General features: G+C 39.9%; 1 protein-coding gene across 32 annotated transcripts in view; it reads right to left on the reverse strand.

Annotated features, from left to right (window-relative positions):
* The window catches only part of ANK2 (ankyrin 2), a 375,969-nt gene that overhangs the window by 50,462 nt on the left and 302,944 nt on the right, over positions 1 to 22,563 (reverse strand). For 17 of the 32 annotated variants that reach the window (XM_064450620.1, XM_064450616.1, XM_064450610.1 and 14 more), the window contains 4 exons: positions 19,290 to 19,434; positions 13,897 to 13,999; positions 13,171 to 13,274; positions 1,037 to 1,261 (listed from right to left, as the gene is read on the reverse strand). In XM_064450620.1, the coding sequence (XP_064306690.1) occupies positions 1,037 to 1,261; positions 13,171 to 13,274; positions 13,897 to 13,999; positions 19,290 to 19,434 (577 nt within the window). Of the gene's footprint in view, positions 1 to 1,036; positions 1,262 to 8,616; positions 8,653 to 9,553; positions 9,596 to 13,170; positions 13,275 to 13,896; positions 14,000 to 19,289; positions 19,435 to 22,563 lie in introns of all 32 variants that reach the window. The other 15 variants (XM_064450596.1, XM_064450601.1, XM_064450602.1 and 12 more) reach the window with 2 other exon arrangements.

Genomic DNA, 22,563 nt, shown 5'->3' on the forward strand with positions numbered 1-22,563 from the left:
ACTGTTTCAGAACTGCTCTTGCTTTTTTTACCAGATTAGAGCGACAGTGAGGTAGCCAAAACATGTCTTGGGTATGTTCTCCTTTCACACTCCATATCAAAGCAGTGGGCAGTTAAAAACTACCGATCAACTATCTCCTCTCGCTAAACTCAATCTTTCAGAAAAAGCACTAACAAAGATAGAGGCTCTGATGACTGCCTGTTACAACAGGATTTTAAAGCAACTGGTTTGTCTGGAAACGGATTTAAGCTATTGCTGTTTACAGAGTCACCTTTTTTTTTTACAATTCCTGAATGAAGCTTTTTATTGTAATGGAAGGGGTTCCTTCAATCATCCACTTTTGGATGCCACAGTCGATAGGGAGAACAGTTGGTAAAACAAATTAAAAAAAAAAAAGGTGTGGATAACTGCTGCTTTCAGCTGAAAATTGCTAAAACAAGCTCAGCAGCAGACACAAATCTGATCTTTCTACGGGTTTTGCAGCATAGGACAAAAGAAACGGCCAAAAACTTCCAGGGTTGTCCTATTGCTTAATTTAGCAATTTCAACCCCAGAAAAATCAAAAGCACTGTGCTTCCCTGATAGTCCAAATTACTGATAACACAACACAAGTCTCTCAAATAAGCGGCTGTAACTTGTGTTGTGTACGTAGCAGGCTTTACATTTGGGCTTTAAATCAGTGCTGTGCTATTCAAGTCTTATATGTAGATTATTTAACATAGAGTACCAACTGCCTTTTGTGGCTGCAAGGGGTTTTTTCCCCCCCTCTAATATCACAACACTGAGCAATAATTATATCCAAGGAAGCACATTAACCTTAGCGCTAGTGGTTAAAATACCCATTTTCAAAGGAAAAGGCGTAAAAGCTTTGTGAATTGTTACCTAACTGATCTGTATTTCCCGCGACCAGTCTGTTACCGTACGTTACAAACATCTTTTTCTGTTCAAGTCTTGGAAAAGGAACCATTTCAGTGCAACTTGCAAACAGATGAAAATAGACTCAACGTTTTCCTTTAGGCCGTAAGGCACCCCTTACCCAAGAAACTGAGCACCAGAAGGTCCAACTTCAATCAGGCGGCTGGCCAGACCTTCGCCTTCCACCATGGGAGGCATGGTGGCCAGTCTGTGGCGCTTCACCAACCGGCAAGTCACTCGCGTTGGAGCAGTGCATTTCCGCGGAGGAATAATGATTCGTAGTCCGTTATGTCTGCAACCTCTCATGGCACCCCCGCGAGCATCCACCATGAAACTAACTAGGAAGCTGAAAAATCGGGGGGGAAAAAATTAGATACAAAACACACCAAAATTCCTTTGGTTATGCTCCACATACGTAACAAACCACGTGTGTAAATATAGCTCTTTCGCAAGATGTACAATTAGAAAAAGCCTTTCTCCCATGTGAAGCACCAAATCATGCTGAGATCGTTTATTAATTAAGCTGACAACTGCTACCTAAGAGTTCTTCACAGAAAGTCTTATTTTACAGTGCTGCTAATGGTAAAAATACCAGCAGTCACTAATAAATGTGAGGCTGTGTGTATGTACCTATTAGAGACAAAGTCAAGAGCAAATATCACTACTCTGTACCTGCAAGCACCTATATTGCATCGTTGGCACTCTTCAAATACTTTACAAGCAAATACATCTTACTGAGGAAAATTATTTAGGGCTGAAGAATATCAAGCCAATTCTGATTGGAGGGGTTGTTGGGGTTCTTTTAGGTTATCTATATAATTTTCTAGTCATTTGATAAACTGTAACTTCTAACAAAAAAATGGGTTTGGGTTTAAAAAAATTCAAATAATTCAAATTTCATTCTGGAGCACGGGGATAGAATTTCTAATAGATCAGTGGAGGTAGCACCTATTCATATCAAAACCCAATATGTCATTATTGTTTGAAGACTAGTTTTGGATTTTGGCGAGATGACAATAGCTACAGTCACTGTATAAGAGGTTTAGTGGTGGATTTTTGTTTTTCTGTGTTCTTTTTGCACAGCAATACGATGTCCCAGTGGAAAATCTAGAGATGCAGAAAGCCATATACACAGAGCCCTCTTCTAGCACAAGGTAAATTCTTACTTATTTCTTATTCTTTAAAAGGGAGAAAAACATTTCATGGAAATTTCTTTTCAGCTGAACTTTTTACAGTTCCATATATAACCCACAGGTAGTTTTTGACAGATTTGTTACAAAGACTGGGGACATTCTTGGGAAAGGAGTAGAACTACTTCCATTTATTTTTTTTACTGGTTTATGACTTAGGATCATGCCTGATGTGGGATGGGAATGTTGGGTTGCTGGTAGTGAAAATAAGAGTAGATGAGACAGAACGGTATCAGGCCTACTTCTAGCCACTAAAATAGAACCATCACATGGGGAGTTGCAGAAATGCTACTGAAGGACCTGCAATAGAGAAAAGCCCTTACAACATGAGTAACAAATACAGGTATTTTTCCACTGCCCCCTTGACCGTTCTGTGCAACAAACATTGCATCCATTCATTGTCCACACAGCTACAAGTAGTTTCACATGCTGTAAAAACACAACACTCGACACACCGTGCAAGTCAGGAAAAAAAATGGATGATGGAAAGGAGCCACAAGCGCCAGTCAGAAGCACACCATGCACCACGGATGCCAGTCGTTCTCACACATGCAGTCTCCTATTCTACTGCCATTCATATACCTCTAGGTTTTGTTTAGTGTAAAAGTCTGGGTAGTACAACCATTATCTCATTCCTTAGAGGTTGGTGTTTCTGTGGTTTTAACAAGGGGGAAAAAAAGAAAATGAAAACATTTTACAGCTTTGACTCCCTGGGGATTCATTTAGAAAAGTGGGAGCTTCCTTCATAAAATACATACTTTACACATTTTAAAGCACAGATGAAAAAAGAGCTTAAGAGATACTAAATGCTCTATTGTTGCAATAATGCTCTGCGGCTTGCATCGCAATTTCCCTTAAACTGTACGAAGCAGTGTCATCAAAGTGGTTCTGAATTATGCTTCAGAGAATCGGTCCAAGTCTCTGTTATATGGGTGTGTTAGAGGTAGTTAATGACACTGAGTGCTGGAAGAAGAGTTTCACGTTTAGATGCTAATGCTACGAGCAACAGAAATACTACCCCCACAATTATCCGAGGCTAATGAGTGCACTTACTGAATTAAATTAGCATTCACGTTTTTCATTGTGCAAGCTGTCATGAATACAATTTTTAGGACTGGATTATTTTCATTAGTGACGTAATGCTCAAGATTGTATACTTTAACAACAGGATCACCTTCTTTCGCTGCCCATCCCCAAAATGTTAGTGCTAGGTCATGCCCTCCTTAGCTTATCTCCCCACGTGCTCAGCGATGCCAAAACCACTGTTAACTGCTAGAAGGATACATACGCACAAAAGGTTAGGGCCCAAATCAAATCATCTCCCTTCTGACCACAGTAATGGGTTCTGTTGCTTTTAATGCAGTGCTCTGTATAGCAATTCCTTTCAGAGGAATACTATACGTATTCTCTGTACCTTTCAGACTAACTAAAAGGTAAGTAGAGTGGTGAAATAGTAGTGCCTTCTCATAAAGCACACCTTACACAATTAAGATAACTAGCTGGTGGTGTGGAACAAAAGCTGAAAAAGCCGGAGTAGTCTTTGATTTTGACCGTCCATGACCAACTGGTATCACACACACGGTCATAGCCCTCTGTTCCCACACCTGCAAAACGCGGCATCTCACACAGGTCAGTTAAAAACGGAGTGTGGCATTTGTCTCTAGGAAGCACTCGAGATGCAAAGGGATAGCTGTGTGTGTTCAGGCCTTAAAGCTGCAACACCTTGTCTCAGTTTAAGTTTACTGAATGTGCCTGGTGGGTCAGAGCAAGGTCTGCCACTGAATCTGCCGCAAGGTCTATCAGTCATTTATCACTGAAATTAGTGCTCCAAAGAGTGGAAAAACAGGCAAAGATAGGTATCATTGGAAAGGGGACACAAAGATAACAACAGTTAGGATAAAAACAGTGGGACATTATTACTTTTCACTGTAGAAACAGCTGTTTCTATCATAAAGATGATCTAACGTATTTAGTAACGAACAAGACACAAGCCGGCAAACAGGAGCGGTCATCACGGTACACAGCAAAAAAGATGATTTGTGCCATATCGCTGAAACAGACCCCCAGAAGACACGGGAGATTCCTGAAGGGTTCTGTGACTTCTGGATGAGTCTGAAGCCACCTAAGAGACTGTGGACAGCAAATTCAGGCAAACATAGCGTGAGGACAGCGTGGGAAGATTAGCGCCAACTATCACACTAACTATGGAGGGGCTGGTTCACAAAACCAGCTATATACTAGTATGAAATTTCTGGAAAACAGATTTGGGAGAACTAGCACAAATACAGTGCGAAAGAAAGAACCTGAAGGGGAAAATTCCTCAGCTCCAGAGCCGCGGCCTAGATGTCTGAAAGGATAGTACACTGACACAGGACTTGTAGAGCTGACACAGAAGGTAAAAGCACATTATTTTCCACCACACCACCCTGTTCACTTCCCAACCTTTTGCCACGTTCATTTTTTTCATCCACTTGTTTAATCCAATTCCTTTTAATATTTTTTTTAATCAGCATATTTCACGTAATTTTGGGTATGCAAGAGAGGCAAGCAAATAAATCATAACAAATGATTTTCCGAATCATAGCAGCCTCTTTTTTCTGCCTATTTGCTCCCTAATAGGGCATCTGGATGGTGACATTACAGCTCCGGGACTGGAAAAGCTTTGCCCTTTTGAAGGATTCTGTATATCAGTACACAAAAACTTCATCCAAAACTAACGCATGACGTAAAACATGCTTTCTGAAATGTGCGTTTAAGAAAGTGAAAAAACTGTATGACTAATATAAAGGAAAGGTAAAATGCAAGTTAATTATGTTGTTGCCCACGCGCGCACGCGTTATTTTTCCTCTGCCTAACGTTTCTTTTATCAGATGTTGTTAGGTGAAAAGAGTGAGACAGGAAGAGATTGTGCTCAGATGAACAAACAAAACTAGCAGGAGTAATTGGCAGATTAAGCCATCACTCTGGGAAGTGGTACCTTTTCATTATAAATTCCCATGGTGAAAAAGATGATAATACCTAATAGTAGCATATGAATAACCCTAACATCGTACATACTCCCTGCGCTTAGGTACGGGGGTACTACTCTCATCGCACAGAGAGAGTGCTTTGCTTTAGCGTCCCTGAGAGGTACCCGTTCAATCTTTGCCTCGGTCTTCCCTGCCCTGACTTAAAACTTCCTAAGACCCTCCTTCTGCAGAGGGCACTGGGCACCCGCTGCTCGTGCTGGCCGCGTGGGGCAAGAAGTGACTTTTGGCTAAGCAGGAAACTCGGAGCTTACTCCATGTTCCAACTGCAGGAAGCACTACTACAGGCACCAACCATCTGCCTACACAGAATGAAGAGAGGGCTCATTGAAGAGAAACAAATGGCTGTGAAGAGTTTAAGAGGGGGTGAAAAGAAAGAAAAAAATGTTAATAAAAAGGGATTAAAGGGAATCAGAAAGCTTTACAGGTTATCTCAGGAAGAAGAGAAAAAAGGAGGCTGATAAATGTTCCTTACATGCTTCTATGATCATTTATTATTATATTAAAAATCAGGGAAACATAAAAGAAACCAGAATAACTTGCAGGCACTCCATGTAGATGCAATAGCTAAAATTTTCAGAAGGGGTTAAAAATGACGTAGTAGGGGAAGGAAAATCTTAGCAGGGACTAACTACGGTTAAGAGAAATGAGGTAAAACTGAGAAGAGGGAAAACAATATAAACAGGAGAAAACTTTTGGACAGCTGATAAATAGGAAAACATTCTCGTGAGCCATTTAAGCCAAAGGTGGCCATAATAAGCGAACTGACTGATCAAGCAAGGCATCAAAATTACATGTACTTTCCGTCAGCAAAAGTCTATTTCAGAACATGCTTTAAATGTCCTTCCTATAGTAACTATATATAGGGGAAGCATCCTTCTGTCGCGCTGACTTCAGTTTATCCTGGCAACCCATGGCAAGAACTTGCATTTCAGTTAAGTGGTGATTCACACTCAAAGCAGATTATGGGTTAAAGCAGCAAAGTCAAAATTTGTATGTCAAGGGTGACTAGGGCAACAATGAGACAATCTTCCTCAGTACTAAGGCAGCCTTTGAGTAAGTAAGTTTCATTTTCTGCCAGTTTTACAGGTTCAGTTAGAAACGATGCGTGACACAAACACGTGACAGTCTTGCAAACTGGATCGATACTGAGCTTTACTGAGATTTAGCAAGGTGGTGGTCAAATATAATAGCCAAATCAAATAAATTAGGTTTGGGGAAATCATTGCCTTCTCTCTTTGAAAGAGAATGAAGGGGAACTCAGTTTTGGGGCTTTTTTTAAAATTAAAAATAAAGAACAAAAGCAATTCTTTTCTCAGAATAAGTTACAGACTGCAGGGGAGTCTATACATGCTTCTGTTAAACACACAGTTAGCAGTTAGATGAAACATCATCCATTCTCCTCTAATTCAGCAATACTTTCTCATAAATTAGAGAGGCCATTTCATTCTATTTTAGAGCAATTAAAAACTACATACTTGCCAAATGAAAGGTGACTATATCAAATAACATTGGCTACAGCATCCTTCTGGTTGAGGGCATATATAAAAGGCCCCTAAATCTTTCAGGCTGTTTCCATGCCTTCTACAGAGAGCAGAGCAGATAACACTGGGTTTTCCAACGGCTCCACTTGACCAAAACACAGATAATATATACGAACTGGATCTATCCACCTTACGAGAACAAAAAGCTGCGGAGTATTTTCATGAAATATTTGTATTTCAGATCTGAGCCAGAGTTATTCCCTTTGTCGAGTTTATTCATATGCAATTAGCTTGGGTTTGTTCTACATCTATGCTCATTTGAAAGATAACAGCAGGACGAACAAATCAAATAAAAAAAATGTATGTGTCAACACTGGGGTGTGTGTGTGAAATAAGATACTTATTGTGCGATTTGTGAAGAATCACTGCTATGCAAACAGCTTTGCAGAAGAGTCACAGTTTCAGGTGGCTGCGAATGCAAGCGTGTTGGCACTCAAACGCACTCCTCATTCTGCAGAACCACTGGAAGAGCCATGCACACCTAGCATCGCCAAGTGTCCTTCTAGAACAGGCAATAGTTCTTTGAACACACAAAACGCGATTAGGCAAAATCAATACGCCGCCACTTTCATACGGTCAGTTCAGGTATGATTATTCTTTCAAACTAGCTAGGCAGGCACACATGCTCTCATCAGGTAGCAGGAAACAAGAAAAAAAAAAAAGCTCTAACTAGAGCGCATCCATTGTAAACACATTTAAGAACTTTTCTGCATACGTTATCTTAATTTTTAAAAGAATCTGGGAAACAAGGAGATAGCAGCATTCAGTGTTAGTCGCAGTGTGAAGAAGCAGAAATAATCAATCAGGGTGCTTCAGCCATTGTAAAGTGTTCAGCTGGAGAAGGAAAACTGACAGAGAGTCTGAAATTAAGCAAAAAGGCCTTGATCCAGCTCCCGCTGAAGTCAAAAGCAAGTCACTCAACTACCTCAGTGTGCTTTCCATCAGGCTGCAACTATGCCATACATGAACAAGGCAAAATACACATTCCGGGAGGACAAAAAACATGATCCTCGGGGGAAAACTGTTAGAGTATTAACTTATGGTAACACTCCCTTCACTGCAGTCAACTGCAGAGAGACTGAGTGGCATGACCTAAAAATACAGGTTTGTAATTTGGGTTTTTGTTTAGCCATTTGATAACTTTGCACAGCTGACTATTTAGGATGGTGTTCACCTTTCTACGGTTAAGTTTAAGGAGACAAAGAGATACTGTGCCAATAAACACTCAGTTTGCCAAGTGAGGGTAATCTCCTTTGGGAAGGTACCACTTCAGGTGTTCTGGGCAGGATGCAACGTGCCAGTGATTCAATGCACTGATTAACCGAGGTCACACACAAAAATGCACGTGGCATGGAAAATTAAATACACTGGGTCTGTGCTGTTACTCTACTAGTTCCAGTCTGGTGGCACAGTTTGGAAAACACGGCCCAGGGAGTGGCTCTGCAATGTTCTTTATATAGACAAGTGAGATAAAGGGCCCACTTTGTAATATAACAGTTGAAACTAAACCCATCTACAGTGGTTTGTGTTGGATTATTTGGGAGGTGAGGGGGGGTGTCCTTCCTTTTAGTAATGCTAAAACATACCACCAACAGAGAAAGTGTATTGTTAATTAAATCGAGGAATGTATAAGGAGCTTTATTAAGATTTTGTTAAGATTTTTTGCAGTGGACTTATTATGTGTCCAGTATTCTTGTCTTACAGAGGACATAGCAGATGGCAGAAAGTGGACTTACTTAACACTTAAGAAGTGGAACACTTAAGGGAAATAGGGCCATGTGTAACTATTACTGCTAGTCAGAGTAGATTTTTTTTTTTTTTCACTTGGTTAACGTGCACTATCAAAACACTAAAGCATCTGGAGTGAGGTAAGAGAGGAGGATAAATAGGGTGGGTGAGAAAGTGCAATGTATTAAAGAAAGAAATTATGCAGAAGTTCACCTGCTGTTGTCATGATCAAGACATGGAGAAGAGCATCTGCAATAGAATAGATGATTTAACATCCAAAAGGAAAAGAAAAGGAAAAGAGAATGAGTTAAATGAAATATTGGAAAAATGAAACAGATTGCTAAATTAAACACATGATCGTATACATATATATGCATAGTCTTTACATGTGAGAAGGTTGGAGTGAGTACGGAAAATAAGCCTACATAAACATCCTCGATTACAAATGGTTACTGTCGCTACAGCAGTAAAGCCAGAGCGATCTGGTTTCTCTACACACGTTCTCAAACTGGAAGTCAGATACCTAAAATGCACAGTTAGATTCTACCTAAATCTTTCAGAACCAAATTAGGGGAAATGCTGCTTGGTTTAGGTCTCCACATCTAAAATTTGGACCACGGTACATCAAAGGGTAAGGTATCTCAGGTAATTCCAGCCAGTGTTTCTGATAACACAGTATTTCATGGTTTTCTTTTCTTCAAATTTCCTATCAATACATTCTGTCCTCCACTTTCTTCCATTTCAACATGTTTCTTGTCCTCCTTTTGTTCTGCACTACAGAATGACAAATGTCAACCTTTCAGTTTGACCTGTTCAGGCTCCGAGTAATGTGTCACATGGCCAGGTAGGTTTCTGGTGTCCTTTTTTACTACATATATATCTCCACTGCCATTTTAAATCCACGGACACAAGCTGTGATTTGCTATTCATGAAACACACCTGCTGTTTCTCCTCATTGTAACTTTCAGAACAAATGTCATAAAGGCTACAGTATAATTTGAAATCATTTAGACTATCAGGTTTTAGAAATGACTATCAGCTGGTCGCTGCCAGGTCCTGTTTCCATAACTACTTCCAGGAAATTAATCTCGCATTGGGGAAAACAATATTATGGATTCAAAATACAACACTTGAAATATATTTTGTTTACCTTGTTAGCAAGGATCCAGTCTCCTTTTTTGTAGACATGCAGCTAAGAACGATAATTCACATTATTTGTCACAGTTCAAGCTGCCCACTCCCTCGTCCTTCTCCCTTTTTCATTGATGGAAGCAACAAACTTCCAGAAGGCAAATTCACTAATAATATTCCAACTGTTTCATTTTGTCAGATACAAGTCAAGATACACCTGGATCATCTATTGGTCAAATAGGGACTTCTTCATCAAATTATATAAAAGAAATCAATATCTTTCATTAAATAGGAGTTTTACTGTGAGCAAGTCAGAACTGGAAAAATTGCAGAGCTGCTACGTATCTCGCTCTAGAACAGAAAAGCAAGTTAGTATCAAAGCATCAACTAAAAGCTTGCTGCTCGCAGTGCCACGTTCCTGACAATATGTCAGGTTTGCCCCTCTGCTTATCCACCATACCTTTATAGATTTGTCAGTAGAATGCTTGGAAACATAATCTATCTAACTAAATTGTGGATTTTTATTTTTTTTTTTCACTGTATCACCAGAACCCAGGTATGGAAACAACATAATTTTGCACCTAAGTTATACTTCAAAATCTTAGAGTCAGCCTTATCTTTACCATTCACACTTAACTACTGCGGGTGACGGAGACATAAGCATGTGATACTGTCGAGCAACATCTAAATGCTGCAAGTAAAACCAAATCTTTCAGGGCAGTGCTTTTTTGCCTTCCAACTTAAGGAAAATATGTCTTCTGCAATAGGATGTTGTGAGGTATGAGATAAAAACTGTGAAACACATTTGCATTTATGTAGGCAATAGTTCTGTCTCTCATAACGCTTCAGCAGGAAATTATACATTATATCCCTAATATGACCAGCAAAGCGACAATTCTCTATCTTACCGGATATTTTGCACCCAAACTTTCTGGCATATTCAGAGATCCTTAACTTATATCTAAGATTAGGTAGTTTTATCAGGAGAAGCAAATCTGATTCGCTGAGAGGAAGTTTAAATACAGGAATTTATACTTCTTCCTTCAGCCAATGTATGAAACTATTTGGAAACTGTTACCTGTGTAGAATGACCAGGAGATGTTTACGCTGAGATCATGAGCACCAAGAGAGTGTCACCTCTTAAAAGAGAGCTATTTTCTTGCTGTTGAAATGGCTGCCAAAGACTCCGCCCAAAGACCTTGCTTTTCTTTCCTTACTGATGAAATTCTCAACTTATTGAAACAATAGTTACATTTCAAATTTAAATGGATGTTTAAAACATTTTCCCCTTGGGAAATTTCAGACATAGGAGAAGTTTTGGTTAGTTATGCAAAGGCTGAAACATATGCCTGTGAAATTCCGCACCAAGAGAACAGTTCTCTGTAAATTTATCCTTTTGCTTGGGGGCGTTACGCTGTGATCCACAGAAACACTCCCCTGCAACGGGAGCTCCCTAAGAACCCAACAACAATTTGGGGCTAGCCACCGAAGTAGTGCAGGGAGAGAACAGTGTCAGTTTTGTCTCAGATTGCACAGAACACAAAATTAAGATCATCTGTGCCAAACAAATGACTGTCCAATGCTTTGCCAAAGTGTTACCTTATAAAAACACAGTCTGAATTCAATACATTTCCGGTGTCTTGGGCAAAACCAAGGCCGTACGCTTGCTTAAAGCCACTAACAATGTTTATGTTGGATTTCTTTTCAAGCACTAAGAGTTTTCTTTCGTGACAGATACATACTACGTCAGTGCGTGCACCTGAAACGTCAGCAGCGCGGCTAGTTCTTAAGAACCCAGCAATAGCGCGTGTCTGTGAATGAACGAGGGCGTAGGTGACAAGAGGGGTGTAAGTGACAAACATGTTTGTTGTGGTTGCAGCTAAGGGAATGCAGCAATCATGCACACGGTACTTGTACAATCGTTTCGCTTTTAAATAAGGTCTTACGATGAAACTCTAGTCATCCACGTATTTTGCTAAGAAACAGATGCACCCCAGTTTATGATAACTTAATGACTCGGACGAATCTAAGCAAGATAAAAATGAAGTGTTGTACAGTCTTTTCCAAAGGCTGAGTAATCATTATTATAGGTTTCTTTATTACAATATTTGGTGGCAAGTCAGTTGGTACGTATAAAAAGAAGAACGTAATTTGTGTCATGCTAAATGTCACTATTTCACACAAGGCTGCAGACAGCGTTGCCCCTATTAACATCAGACATTCTTATCCTACCACTAGCATCCTGGTCATCCAAATGGATCTATGTACCACTAATGTTTTTAAAAGAAAAATGCAATATGTCTGCACATCCAAGAAATCAATGCCACTCTTTTTCTAGGAAGCTTTTAGTTCATCCTCTGCGATCCCTGGAAAGACCGACCTTTCTGAAAGTGAAAAGAAATACCTCCTTTGGAAAAAGCCTGTAAGCTATTTAGGGTTAGAATAAACCACCAAAACAATTTTAAAGCTTACGTACTGACATATTTTACACACATACATACTGTACATATTAAGTACTATCATTTAATTTGTTAGTTTTAGAGCCCAAGAAAAGCAAATCCAGACAACACTGGTCACAGCCAAACAGCCTGCTACCAGCTAACAAACTTCTCGTATAAAGTCACGAATCAGTCAACCTGCAATCGCAGTCATGACAGTAGCGTTCCTCTCCTAGACCAGGACTGCCTGCCTTTCCAAACGGGACTCCGGTTGTTATTTTTTTTAAGGATATGGACTGTGAGATTGTTGCAAACTCATTTGAGATTAACAAGCAAAAAAATATCTTTCCCCTTGTGATGTCCAGCCATGCTGCGTACAACGTAGCTCCTCAGAAATGAAATACTTTGGTACGACATCGGTTTCTTACGAATTCGTCTGTATGTGCCTCATCAAATCTGACAGTAGGCCAGAAGTGTAGAATTCAGTGTCAAGAATAAAATGACTTAAAACACAGTAAAAAAGAGCACTTAAAATAAATGTACTCACAGATTTTGAGGCCAACCAGGATACGCTTTGTAAGTATGAATTTGGCTGGGCCTGCATTTTGACCTCTCTTAATCCATGTCAATGAGCTTGCCTAAATGCAAATGCTTACAAAGAGTCAGTTGTGAAAATACATGTACATAGTGGCCAAGTACGTGTAAAGCACATGATGTTTAGGTTGCTTGCCTATTACACGGTTTGTGTAATTTAAAATCCTTGGTCTCTTTTTTTAGTTATCATGACAAACACCAGAGTTGCTGCTTAGCTAAACTACTCCATTAGCATAGGAAGTACTCTCCACCTGCAGTGATTAGGTTCTTGGTCTCAGTTATTACTAACATCAAAAAGGCACTGTATTTATTTCTCTGTAAAATTCACACTGATGTGTGCACGTGTCAAGTATCTCATTCATTCCTCTTGAACCTGACTGAAAGCTCACTGGCATCAATTCACTGACTTGCAGTGATTTCAGTGGATAGCCTTGGTACCGCGGCTTGCTTGATTGTCAGAGCTTAAGAGATCACAGCAATTTATTAACAGCTCTAGGAGGCAATGAACTGAAAGATAACTCCTAGTTAAGCATTAGTTGAAGCTGCTGCCACTGCAGGTATTCTGTTTCTCTTTTTTTAGTATAATGCTAATTCATACACTCACCCTGAATGAATAGGGCTGGAAGAAAGAGCCACATTGTCCAAGTTTTCAGGGCCCCAGCTTAAGCGATATGAATTCCTTTCAGCTTCTTTGGCCAGAGTTGTTACCTTGGTAAGCAAAAAACCCTCCTTTTTACTACAATAAAATCAATTAATTGACCAAACAATAAGATGATGTATTTTGCATAGTAGTAGTGCCTAAAGCGGTTAAACGTTTTTTGAAAAGAAAACAAAGGAGTATAATAGCATTAAGATACCAGAAACCCCTTATTGTAACATTTTGTACTTACTCGAAGTAATCATATGTTTGTGGTCCCAGAGAAATGAATGCCATGATTTACCAAAGTGGCATCTCCTAGATATATTTTTTTTTTTTAACTACAAGCATGCTTCCAGATAGTATCTTTGAGGGTAATGGCCTTGAGTTCATTAGGTCACCTGAATATTTAGCCCAAGGGCTGCTAGCATCATTCAAAAATCAGTTAAAATGGAGAAACTTAAAGTCAGTCCCTCTGTTATATTCACACAGCTTATCCATTTATTTTGGAATAGGGTTTAATATCGCACAGCATAATACAGCATTAAGTATCAATGAAAATTAGAGAGATTTAGATTAAAATAAACAAAGCAGCATACACAACATGGTACTGGTAGTACAATGTAAACTGTAATCTCTTTATATTTCCATATTTATCCAACCAGTAAGTGAACTTAAAGAGAATTTGCTTACCTGCTGGCTGGGGATTACAACGGTATCGTCAATCATGGCACTGTCCCTCAGGTAAGAGGCATGGCTCAATGTGTGGGACCTGTCTGAACTGAAGGATCGCAGGCTGGTAGGTTGGTAGGATGCCATAGCAATATATCAGCAGTACAGATGATGTTGTAAAGGTGTCATGATAGATCGAGTGGGAGAATGAAAAAAGCGTGCTATTAGCAATATGATGCAGCTTCCAGGGGGAGTAGATAATAGTCACGGGGGGGAAAAACAGAGCTTTACAAATCTGTGTTATGCTACCTTTCTGACCAAGGGCCACAAAGTCTTTTGACTGACTTATTTGCTTCAAAAACACAGAACCTAGAGATTAATCTCGATGGCAATTTATTTTATACTCACAAATACTTTATGCTTGGCTTTGTGGCATGATAGTTTCCTTATAATAAAGAGCACCAATTTCTTTTAAGTGAGGCTCTTTGGAGAAGTTCTCTGTCCTGCTACGTCACCCAAGCAAACCTCTACGGAAAACCAGAATGCTAACCATCTGAAGAAAAGCTGAAATGACTGTTTCTGAAGCTTTGTGATGCCCTAACTCTCTCCCCTTAAAACTGTAAACAAGTAAGCTTGAAGTTGTCCCCTGGAAGGTACACACAGCAAGGTGAATTGTGGCCAGCCGCAAGCTCCTGTGTAAAACAAAAGCCTTTCTTCTGTATGCCAACAGCACCTTTAGAGAGGCAGCACAAATGTGAGCACTGCTTTCTTTGCGAGTACACACAGCTCTACAGACGACTGGTTGCTGTAGCAATGAGAGATGCAAGGCAGTAAATAAGCGGCTTCCAAGCACTGGCTCAGAACGTAACTGCAGTATCCACCAGCAAAAAGCAAAAAAATGAAAAGACAAATAAGACACCACAGAAGGACATACTGAGGTAAATGGGGTTTCTGCTACCAAACAGCACTAGTTTTGTCCTTTAAATATTTACTAACAGCAGTACCACAATAGTGATTTTTCAAAACAGACCAACCACCTTCAGCTGTTGTACGTGTACTCTGTGATGTTGTTCCGTACCTTGAGGAATATAGTGCATATAACTGAAGGACAGAGTTTTTATTTTCATGGCTTACACACCCTCATTACTCATAATGATTAACACGCTGGATCAGAACAATAGGCCATTTATCTAGATACTTAAATTTTTTTAAAGGGATAATTCATTTTCAGCAGTTAGCTATAAAAAGGTCACGTGTATGTTACGGACATGAGATTCAAACGCTTTAAATGAAGATCTTGTTGGAAATCATATTTTACCATCTGATTCAGACCAGTCAGCCTTTTTTAACAATAGCTACGTTCACTCAATAATTTTTTGATCCATTTTAGAAGCAAATGGTTATCTTCTTTTTATTAGAAATATAGGACATGGAAGAAGACTAAATGGTATTGATCATTGATTTACACCAATGGCCTCTTTAGCAACCTGGATGGATTGTACAAAACTGAAAGCAAAAGTAAGCATTACACAAGTATCAGCCTTAGGAAAGCCTTGAGGAAAAGCCAAACCAACAATAAATAATCTCTCCTACATGTTGTGAAGTGTCTTTCACCCAGACAAGTGGAAGAGGTGAGACATGCAAGGTTGATATTTAATGGATTACTGGGATTATGCATTTCTGGAATGAAATTCTGACTCCATTAGAACAACCAACAACATTTCGATAGAGACAGCAGCTCACTCTAACTGTCTGCATATAACATTTCAGCAAAAAAAATTATGAAAGGGAATCTTGACTGCAGAATATTTTGGTTAAACATTTTAGTGTGAATTGGGTAGGCAGAGTACACCTTGCTTGTTCATAACAAGACTACTTCAGTGAACATGTGTTTTGGTTGAGAAATAAGCCTCAGTAGCAGACCCCATTTGCCATCATTATCCTTTATTCACTTCAACGTTCGACGCTTTCAGAACTGCTTCGCTGCGCCATGCAATGCTTGGAAGAGGTTCACCATCCAAGTTGTAGGTTCTGCTATTCAGCTAATGTCATGTCCTGGACGGACACTGAATGAAAGGAAGTATGTACCAGCTTCGACTGGTTATCCGTATGGTGATTTTGCCCATATTCTCCTGCAAGTACCTGGCACTGCTGCTACCACCACTACAAGTAGCCCGGTACATATCCACTCCATAATACATGTACATAAGCTCCGGTAAATAACCAACACACTGAGGGTATGGATTTGTCTACCAGCAAGGTATGCACAAGCGTGATTGAGGTCTGCAGTAAATCAGAAGTTCAAACTTCCTACTACACTTAATTTCAAAACTAGCGTCCAGATGACACTGCCCCTCTTCTGTGTGCTGTCCCAGCTAAATGAAGAGCAAACCAGTAGTTAAGGTCTGTGCTTCCGAGACTTACAAATAAAGGTACTGACTGAAACAGCAGTCCAGTACAGAAGTGCAGTGACACTGGACAGAACCTATTATTATTGTAATAAGTCTTCAGGAATCCTGTAAAAAAATAAATCCCTCACCAGAGAGACAAACCTGATGTCTAAATACAGATTCTTCCTAAATCTGCTTGGTATATTTTAAGTCACAGGGGTTGTGGGGTCAACAGGACTCTGCTCAGTCCCAGAGACTGAACTGTGGAACCCAGGAGCGCTACAAAGCTTGTGAACATAAGAGCGTGTCTTGCCCGTGTTAGGTACTGCACAGGCATGTATCATCCATCTCTTCTAAGCCCTGAGTATAGCCCAGGTGGTATCCAGAAAACCAGAGCAGCATACTCTAGCCAAGTTTCTAATCTGGATGACTGGGAGATCACGTTGCAGTACAGATCCAGTCGCCAGCCTAGACAGAGCTCTAGCAATCTCTAGGCCAGCTGAGTGTATCTGTTGTTGTGACAAGTATATGTTGTTTCAGAAGCTGGGAAAAGAACCTGGTATCATCGAAAATGGGATAAATCAGCCTCAAAAACATTTCTTTATTTAAACCCTGAAGAGACCTCCTCACACCTCTCAGAAACCAGAAAGGTGGAGGGGACTTAGAATGAAATAGAATCTTTTCAAACTCCGGCAGGAATCAGTTCTAGCTCTTAATATCCAGAGGGAGAATCCAGCTAGTGTAGTCCATTCTCTGTTTTTTATTCTACCATTGTTTCTCCACACAGAGCAGCATGGTGACAGGAGGACAGCTGCCAGCTGCTGTGATCTAGTGCAACTTCCCCGGTCCTTGCCAACAGCATCTGTACAGGGATCAGGGAAGCTTCTGTGGGACAGTGGCTGTGTCACACTGTGACCTTTCTAGTCAGAGAAATACTGTTAGATCAGTATTTACCACTACGTATCGTACTCATTTGAGACTATAACTATCTCCAACAGCAGCGCCGTTCATTTGGTTCTCCAAATCAACTTCCCGGCATACAGCAGGCCTCCAAAATGGATGAGCAGAGACAGGTGCCATAAAAGGATATAGAGACAACATGTTTTCATGCTATGTAATACCTACCTGGGCATGGTGCTAATGAAAGCATATGAAAAAGAATGAAGGGGAGAGAGAAATGAAATAAATAGGGAAGATGGTTACAAAAGAAAAAGATATGCTTTTAAATCAAATTGTTTAATGCATAAGATTACATGAGTGTAGACTGCTAATACTACTTTGCTTTACTGAATTTCTTGAAAAACCAAAGTCAGTATAAGGCAATGAAAATCACATTAAAGCAAAAGCAAAATAATTTAAGCAGTCAAAGATTCTTACAAGCAGTAACCTGACAGTGACAGAAAATGAGACCATGGAGTTAGAAAGATGTGCTTTTCTCTTTCATTCGTCCTCCCTTTATAATTTTGCTTCATTTCAATATAATCACACTTGATACAGGATGTGAAATAATTTTCAAACAACACAAAATAAAATGCATCACTTACATGCCAGTGAAAATCTACTGAAATCTACTGACACTATTTAAAAGCTAAAATATTCTAAATGGGAGCAGAAACTGGTTTAATACTTGCCTGCACAGTCATTTCTATACATCTTAAAAGTAAAAAAAACCCAACAACACAAAACCTTGTTACCATTGAAAGCGTGTGATAAATGGTTTTGATTTTTAAGCGTTCTGATATAGTTGATAAACATCCTCCAAGACTTAAAAAGCCACACAGTCACTTTGTTTTCAGTGGATTCACTGGAGCTGTCTAAAAACCAACAAAGAATCCACACTTATAAAACCCGAATGGTGAGGGATTTACACGTGCTGTGAGGCAAACTGAACCGTTTCCTGACATCTTTTGTTCCCGGAACAATTCATAGCCTACTGAAGTAAAGAGGATCCTACTGATTTCACTGAGCTCTGGAAATGCTGCCAAGAATAACAAACAAGGCTGAGAAATGAGGTAGGCTAAATATTCTTTCTGTCGCCAAGATCTCAGCCTTTTTTTGTTTTTCTCCTTTTAGTGAACCCCGGTTCTAAAGGCAGTAAGTCTGGACACGTTACCAGTTTACACTAGACGTTGTCATTTTCAAACAGGAATGGCTGGGTAGCCTATTCTAAACCAGAACTGCGGGTGTTAATCTGCCAGTTTGAGTCTACACTTACGCTCACTAGTAAAGGCTCTCATTCTGAAAAGGGAACTCCATATTTTTTGTAGACTATAATGACACTCTCTAAAATTAAACAAACAAACAAATTTAAAGCTAGTGTCATTACTATTCCACAAATACATCCAGGCTTAAGTTCAACTTGTTAGCCATAAGCAAATCAGTAAGTTTTTCTGGACTGAACACATGTTCTTTTTTCCTTTTTTTTCTAAATTTACAACATAGATACTGTGCTGTGCCAGCAGAAGGAAAATTATTCTCTTTCCTGCTAATTCAACCATGGTGAAACAGAAAGGGTCAATGTCCTTGCCGACAGCAGACTCACTGCCAATCCAGCACGGAATGCCCAGTCCCATTGCTCCTTTCCCTGTATCTATTGCCAGCAAACTACTCTAAAAAGTTGGCCCACCTAATGCTAAAATATCCACCCGCCCCCTGGCTCATGACATGAGGAGACGGGATGATTCATAAGCCCTTTCATAGACAGCTAGGCTCTTCTTCCTTTGCCTGACCACAAAGACAATAAAGCAAGTTCTGCCTTTTCAAGAACCAAACAAGGATCACAGACAAATTCTTCACTAGACTCTGAGAACTGTATCAGTGCCAAACGTATTCCGTTCTGGACTGGTCAGGAAATATTCCTCCTACAAAGGGGCAAGTGCCACACTGACATACCTAACAAGGAAATGTTGACAAGCGCATCCCACGTCTCCCTTCAGTTAAAGACCCTGAGAAAGGGATTTCAAACATTTATAACAAAATGTGTGCAGAGTTATCATAAGAAGAGATATGTGTCCAGGCAAATACCTGTCAGATCGTCCTCCTTCCAAGCTGTACCTTAGGTAGTTCATACCATCTAAGAACTGGCTGCTTGGTAAAGAGTCATCTCCTAGTTCTCTGAGGTCTTCTGGCCTAAGGTACTCTCCTCCATCTCCTGTCATTGTGTCATCACCTTTAAACCAACCACAGAAGGGACAGAGATAAGCACACACACAAGATTTCATTTACATGTTGGGATCTAACAGCTGCACGGCACAATAAACAGGAAGGCATTTTCCACTCAGGAAACACTGCAAACCACAAGCAATTAATGTATTTAATGAAACCGGCACATCAAGCAAGATTAAAAACAAAACAAAAAAAAAATTGAAATCAAGGTGATTAATCAATTAGATTTAATCTAATTTTTGCTGTTGCACATACTGCTAAGGTGAAAATTTCTTTGCCACTCTCTAAAAGCGTGGTCTCTCTGTACCTTTATCCATTTCAGCTCTCTGGTCACAGCTATACTGTATCACAGCCTGACAGTTTATGACTAAATAAAACCACTTACTTGACTGTAAGCTATGTGTTTTCAGCTGAAAAGGAGTTTTCTGTGGCCTTATGACTGATAGTTGCAAATCCTAATTTAAACTCTCCATTGTCCAAACTCCACATCATATGAGGCTGTCTCACCCCCATGTTCCGACATCCTTCTGTGATCAGCAAAAAAATTCTGATTTCTAGAACACGGCAATATCCAGAAACTGGAAATAAGCTCACATGTGTGGCTGGTAATGATCATTAATCAGAAAAGTCATCCATAATGAATCAAAGCCTAAATGGGCATTGGTTATCTGACCTAGTAACCTTTTTGCATATACTCTGAATAACAGGGTTTAATTTTTTTCTTTAGGTCCAAAATTATTTTCCCCAGGAAATTCTGTCTATATGAAGTCACAGTTTGGTTTCCCCAGCAGGCTAACAAAACAGATTACATTGCCAAGCAACTTGTAGATGTTTCTTTTCATTCCCATTTGCAACGTGGTTTCTCTCCACAGTTTCCGCCTGGAGATTTCAGTCACTTTCCCAATGGTTAATTACTACTGTATGAGCCTGCCAGAGGCTTGGTGCGGCCCCCAGAACCACACATCGCCCCCCGAGGCCACTGATATCTTCAAACGTTCTCATTTGCTAAGCTGCATGGGCAAACGTCAAGAACCTGAAGCTCAGTTACGTGACGGAGGCTGCGGCTCGGGCTACACATCCCAGCTGCGGTAATTCACCTTGTATGCTGAGAAACACGAAGGATAGATGATCCCTGAGGTCCCTTCCAACCTGTGATTCTGTGATTGTAAAGGTTGGGTAAGTGGCATCCGTGCTGCTTCAAACAGAATTCATTTGGGTAGTGGGACAGTTGCCACTTGTGTGATTTAAAGTCTTAATAAAGCAAAATTGGAGAAAGCAGTTATTGTTACTGCTGCTATTTCCAGTAGAGCCCCCTCCCGCCCCCGCAAAATATTATTGGTATTACAAGCTATAGGAGTGGTGCTCACTACTAAAGGAAGAACCCTGGATACTTGTTTTCATGAAACACATCAAACCAGTTTTTCTACCTTGATGTCAGCTAATAAATAAATAGTTTATCATTTGTCATGTAAAACTAAGTAATCTTTGGGGGTTTTAAGATTTTTTTTGGACACACAAATACGATATGTAAAAATGAAGCCTAAATCTTTTCAGTATAACTACAAAAGCTCTTGAAAATTCCATCTGCCCACATTAAGAGGGAGAAACTGGGCATGGTTTCACAAAAAACAATAAAATGCATTTAATCATTCCATGTTTCCTGTCTTCTGACAGATGATGCCTCCTGCTTCCTGGGAATGTCACATTATAAAGCATAGGGCTTAGTGAAAACTTGGAAGATATTAAGGCAATGCTGTTAATCAAACAGTAAAAGGAATTTCAAGTTATATTTCGAATACACTAGATAGTTATAATCACGCCAGACATTCCATCTATAATAGAAACAAAGGCAAAGTCTTCACCACTTTCATTACGCCCACATCCTTTAAAAAAAAGTAAATCCAAACTCTACTCTTATTTCAGCTTTGGCCTCTCATCTAAGAGTTGTCAATAATGAGCCTAAGTAACGCTAGCTGTTTTATGTGATGTGAACATCTGCAAACAGTAATAAGACTATCCATGAATATTTCACAACGTCTTCAGAACATTTATCTGCTGGTAACAGAGCTTACTTGCTAGCATACTAGTCTTGAGTGAGTGAACTACAAGCTAAAGTTATTCCCCACCAACCCCCTGCATCCTTCCGTCTTTCCGTGATGAGAGGAACTCCCAAAACAAGTAGTGCCTCCTAGTATATGAAGGAAGAAAAAGAGGCATTTAAGTCTGAATTATTGTGTAGCGACAAAACATTTCATCCAATTGTGGTTACCCAAGTGTCTTAATTCCTGCTTTGCAAGGCAGTGGCACACAGGCAAAGGGAATTACTCTGTGTAACAAGCACTCATGCATCCTGCCAGTAATACTGTGTTCTCGCTAAAATATCTAACACGGCTATATTCCTGAGCCTCAGTCAATTCAGATGTACACAGACATGTTATCTGCTGAGAAATAACAACATACTCAGCTGGCCGTGAGCTTCTTTACACAGCAAATCTTACCAGATGGTAGCTTTGTGGCGGTACAAGAAATTATCCTTTTTGATCACGCCAGAAACGATTCATCTGCCATCACATTCCCCATCAAACTAATGACAGTAACGTTTTCACCACTTATGAAGCAGTTTGTGACAAATACAGCCCTTGACATTGACGCTCCATGATCTGCAGTGGCCATCTATGAACTTAGAGGTGGATTTCCATGAGTTACCCACTTAGTGATTTATCTTCTAATTACCTGAAAGAACACCTTCCTTTCTTCAATGTACCAACGCACTTTCAGAGGTTTACTTGACAGGGGAAAACACCCTACAACCCTACAAAAAACTGTGCCCCAATTAAAGCATTCCTGTTCAGCCTCGGCCCCATCACTGCTACTGCCCATCTCTGAAATATCTCTAAAAATTTTGTCCAAATCTGCATTTCTGAACAACATCATCTTCTTTAGGGCAGGTTTGAAAGGAAATAAGATCCACTAGAAGGTAGTGTCAAGTACCTGGACTCTCTTAAAAAAACGCTGGGGTTTTACTGGTAAGGACACTGGAACAAGTAGTAAAAAAGACAATTTTTAAATCCCCAAAGGGAGGAATGCATTTATATTTAAACAAAAAGTGGCCAACAGCCAAGTCCCTGCACTT

Source organism: Phalacrocorax carbo, chromosome 4 (genome assembly GCF_963921805.1).
Source record: "Phalacrocorax carbo chromosome 4, bPhaCar2.1, whole genome shotgun sequence".
NCBI classification, from domain to species: Eukaryota; Metazoa; Chordata; class Aves; order Suliformes; family Phalacrocoracidae; genus Phalacrocorax; species Phalacrocorax carbo.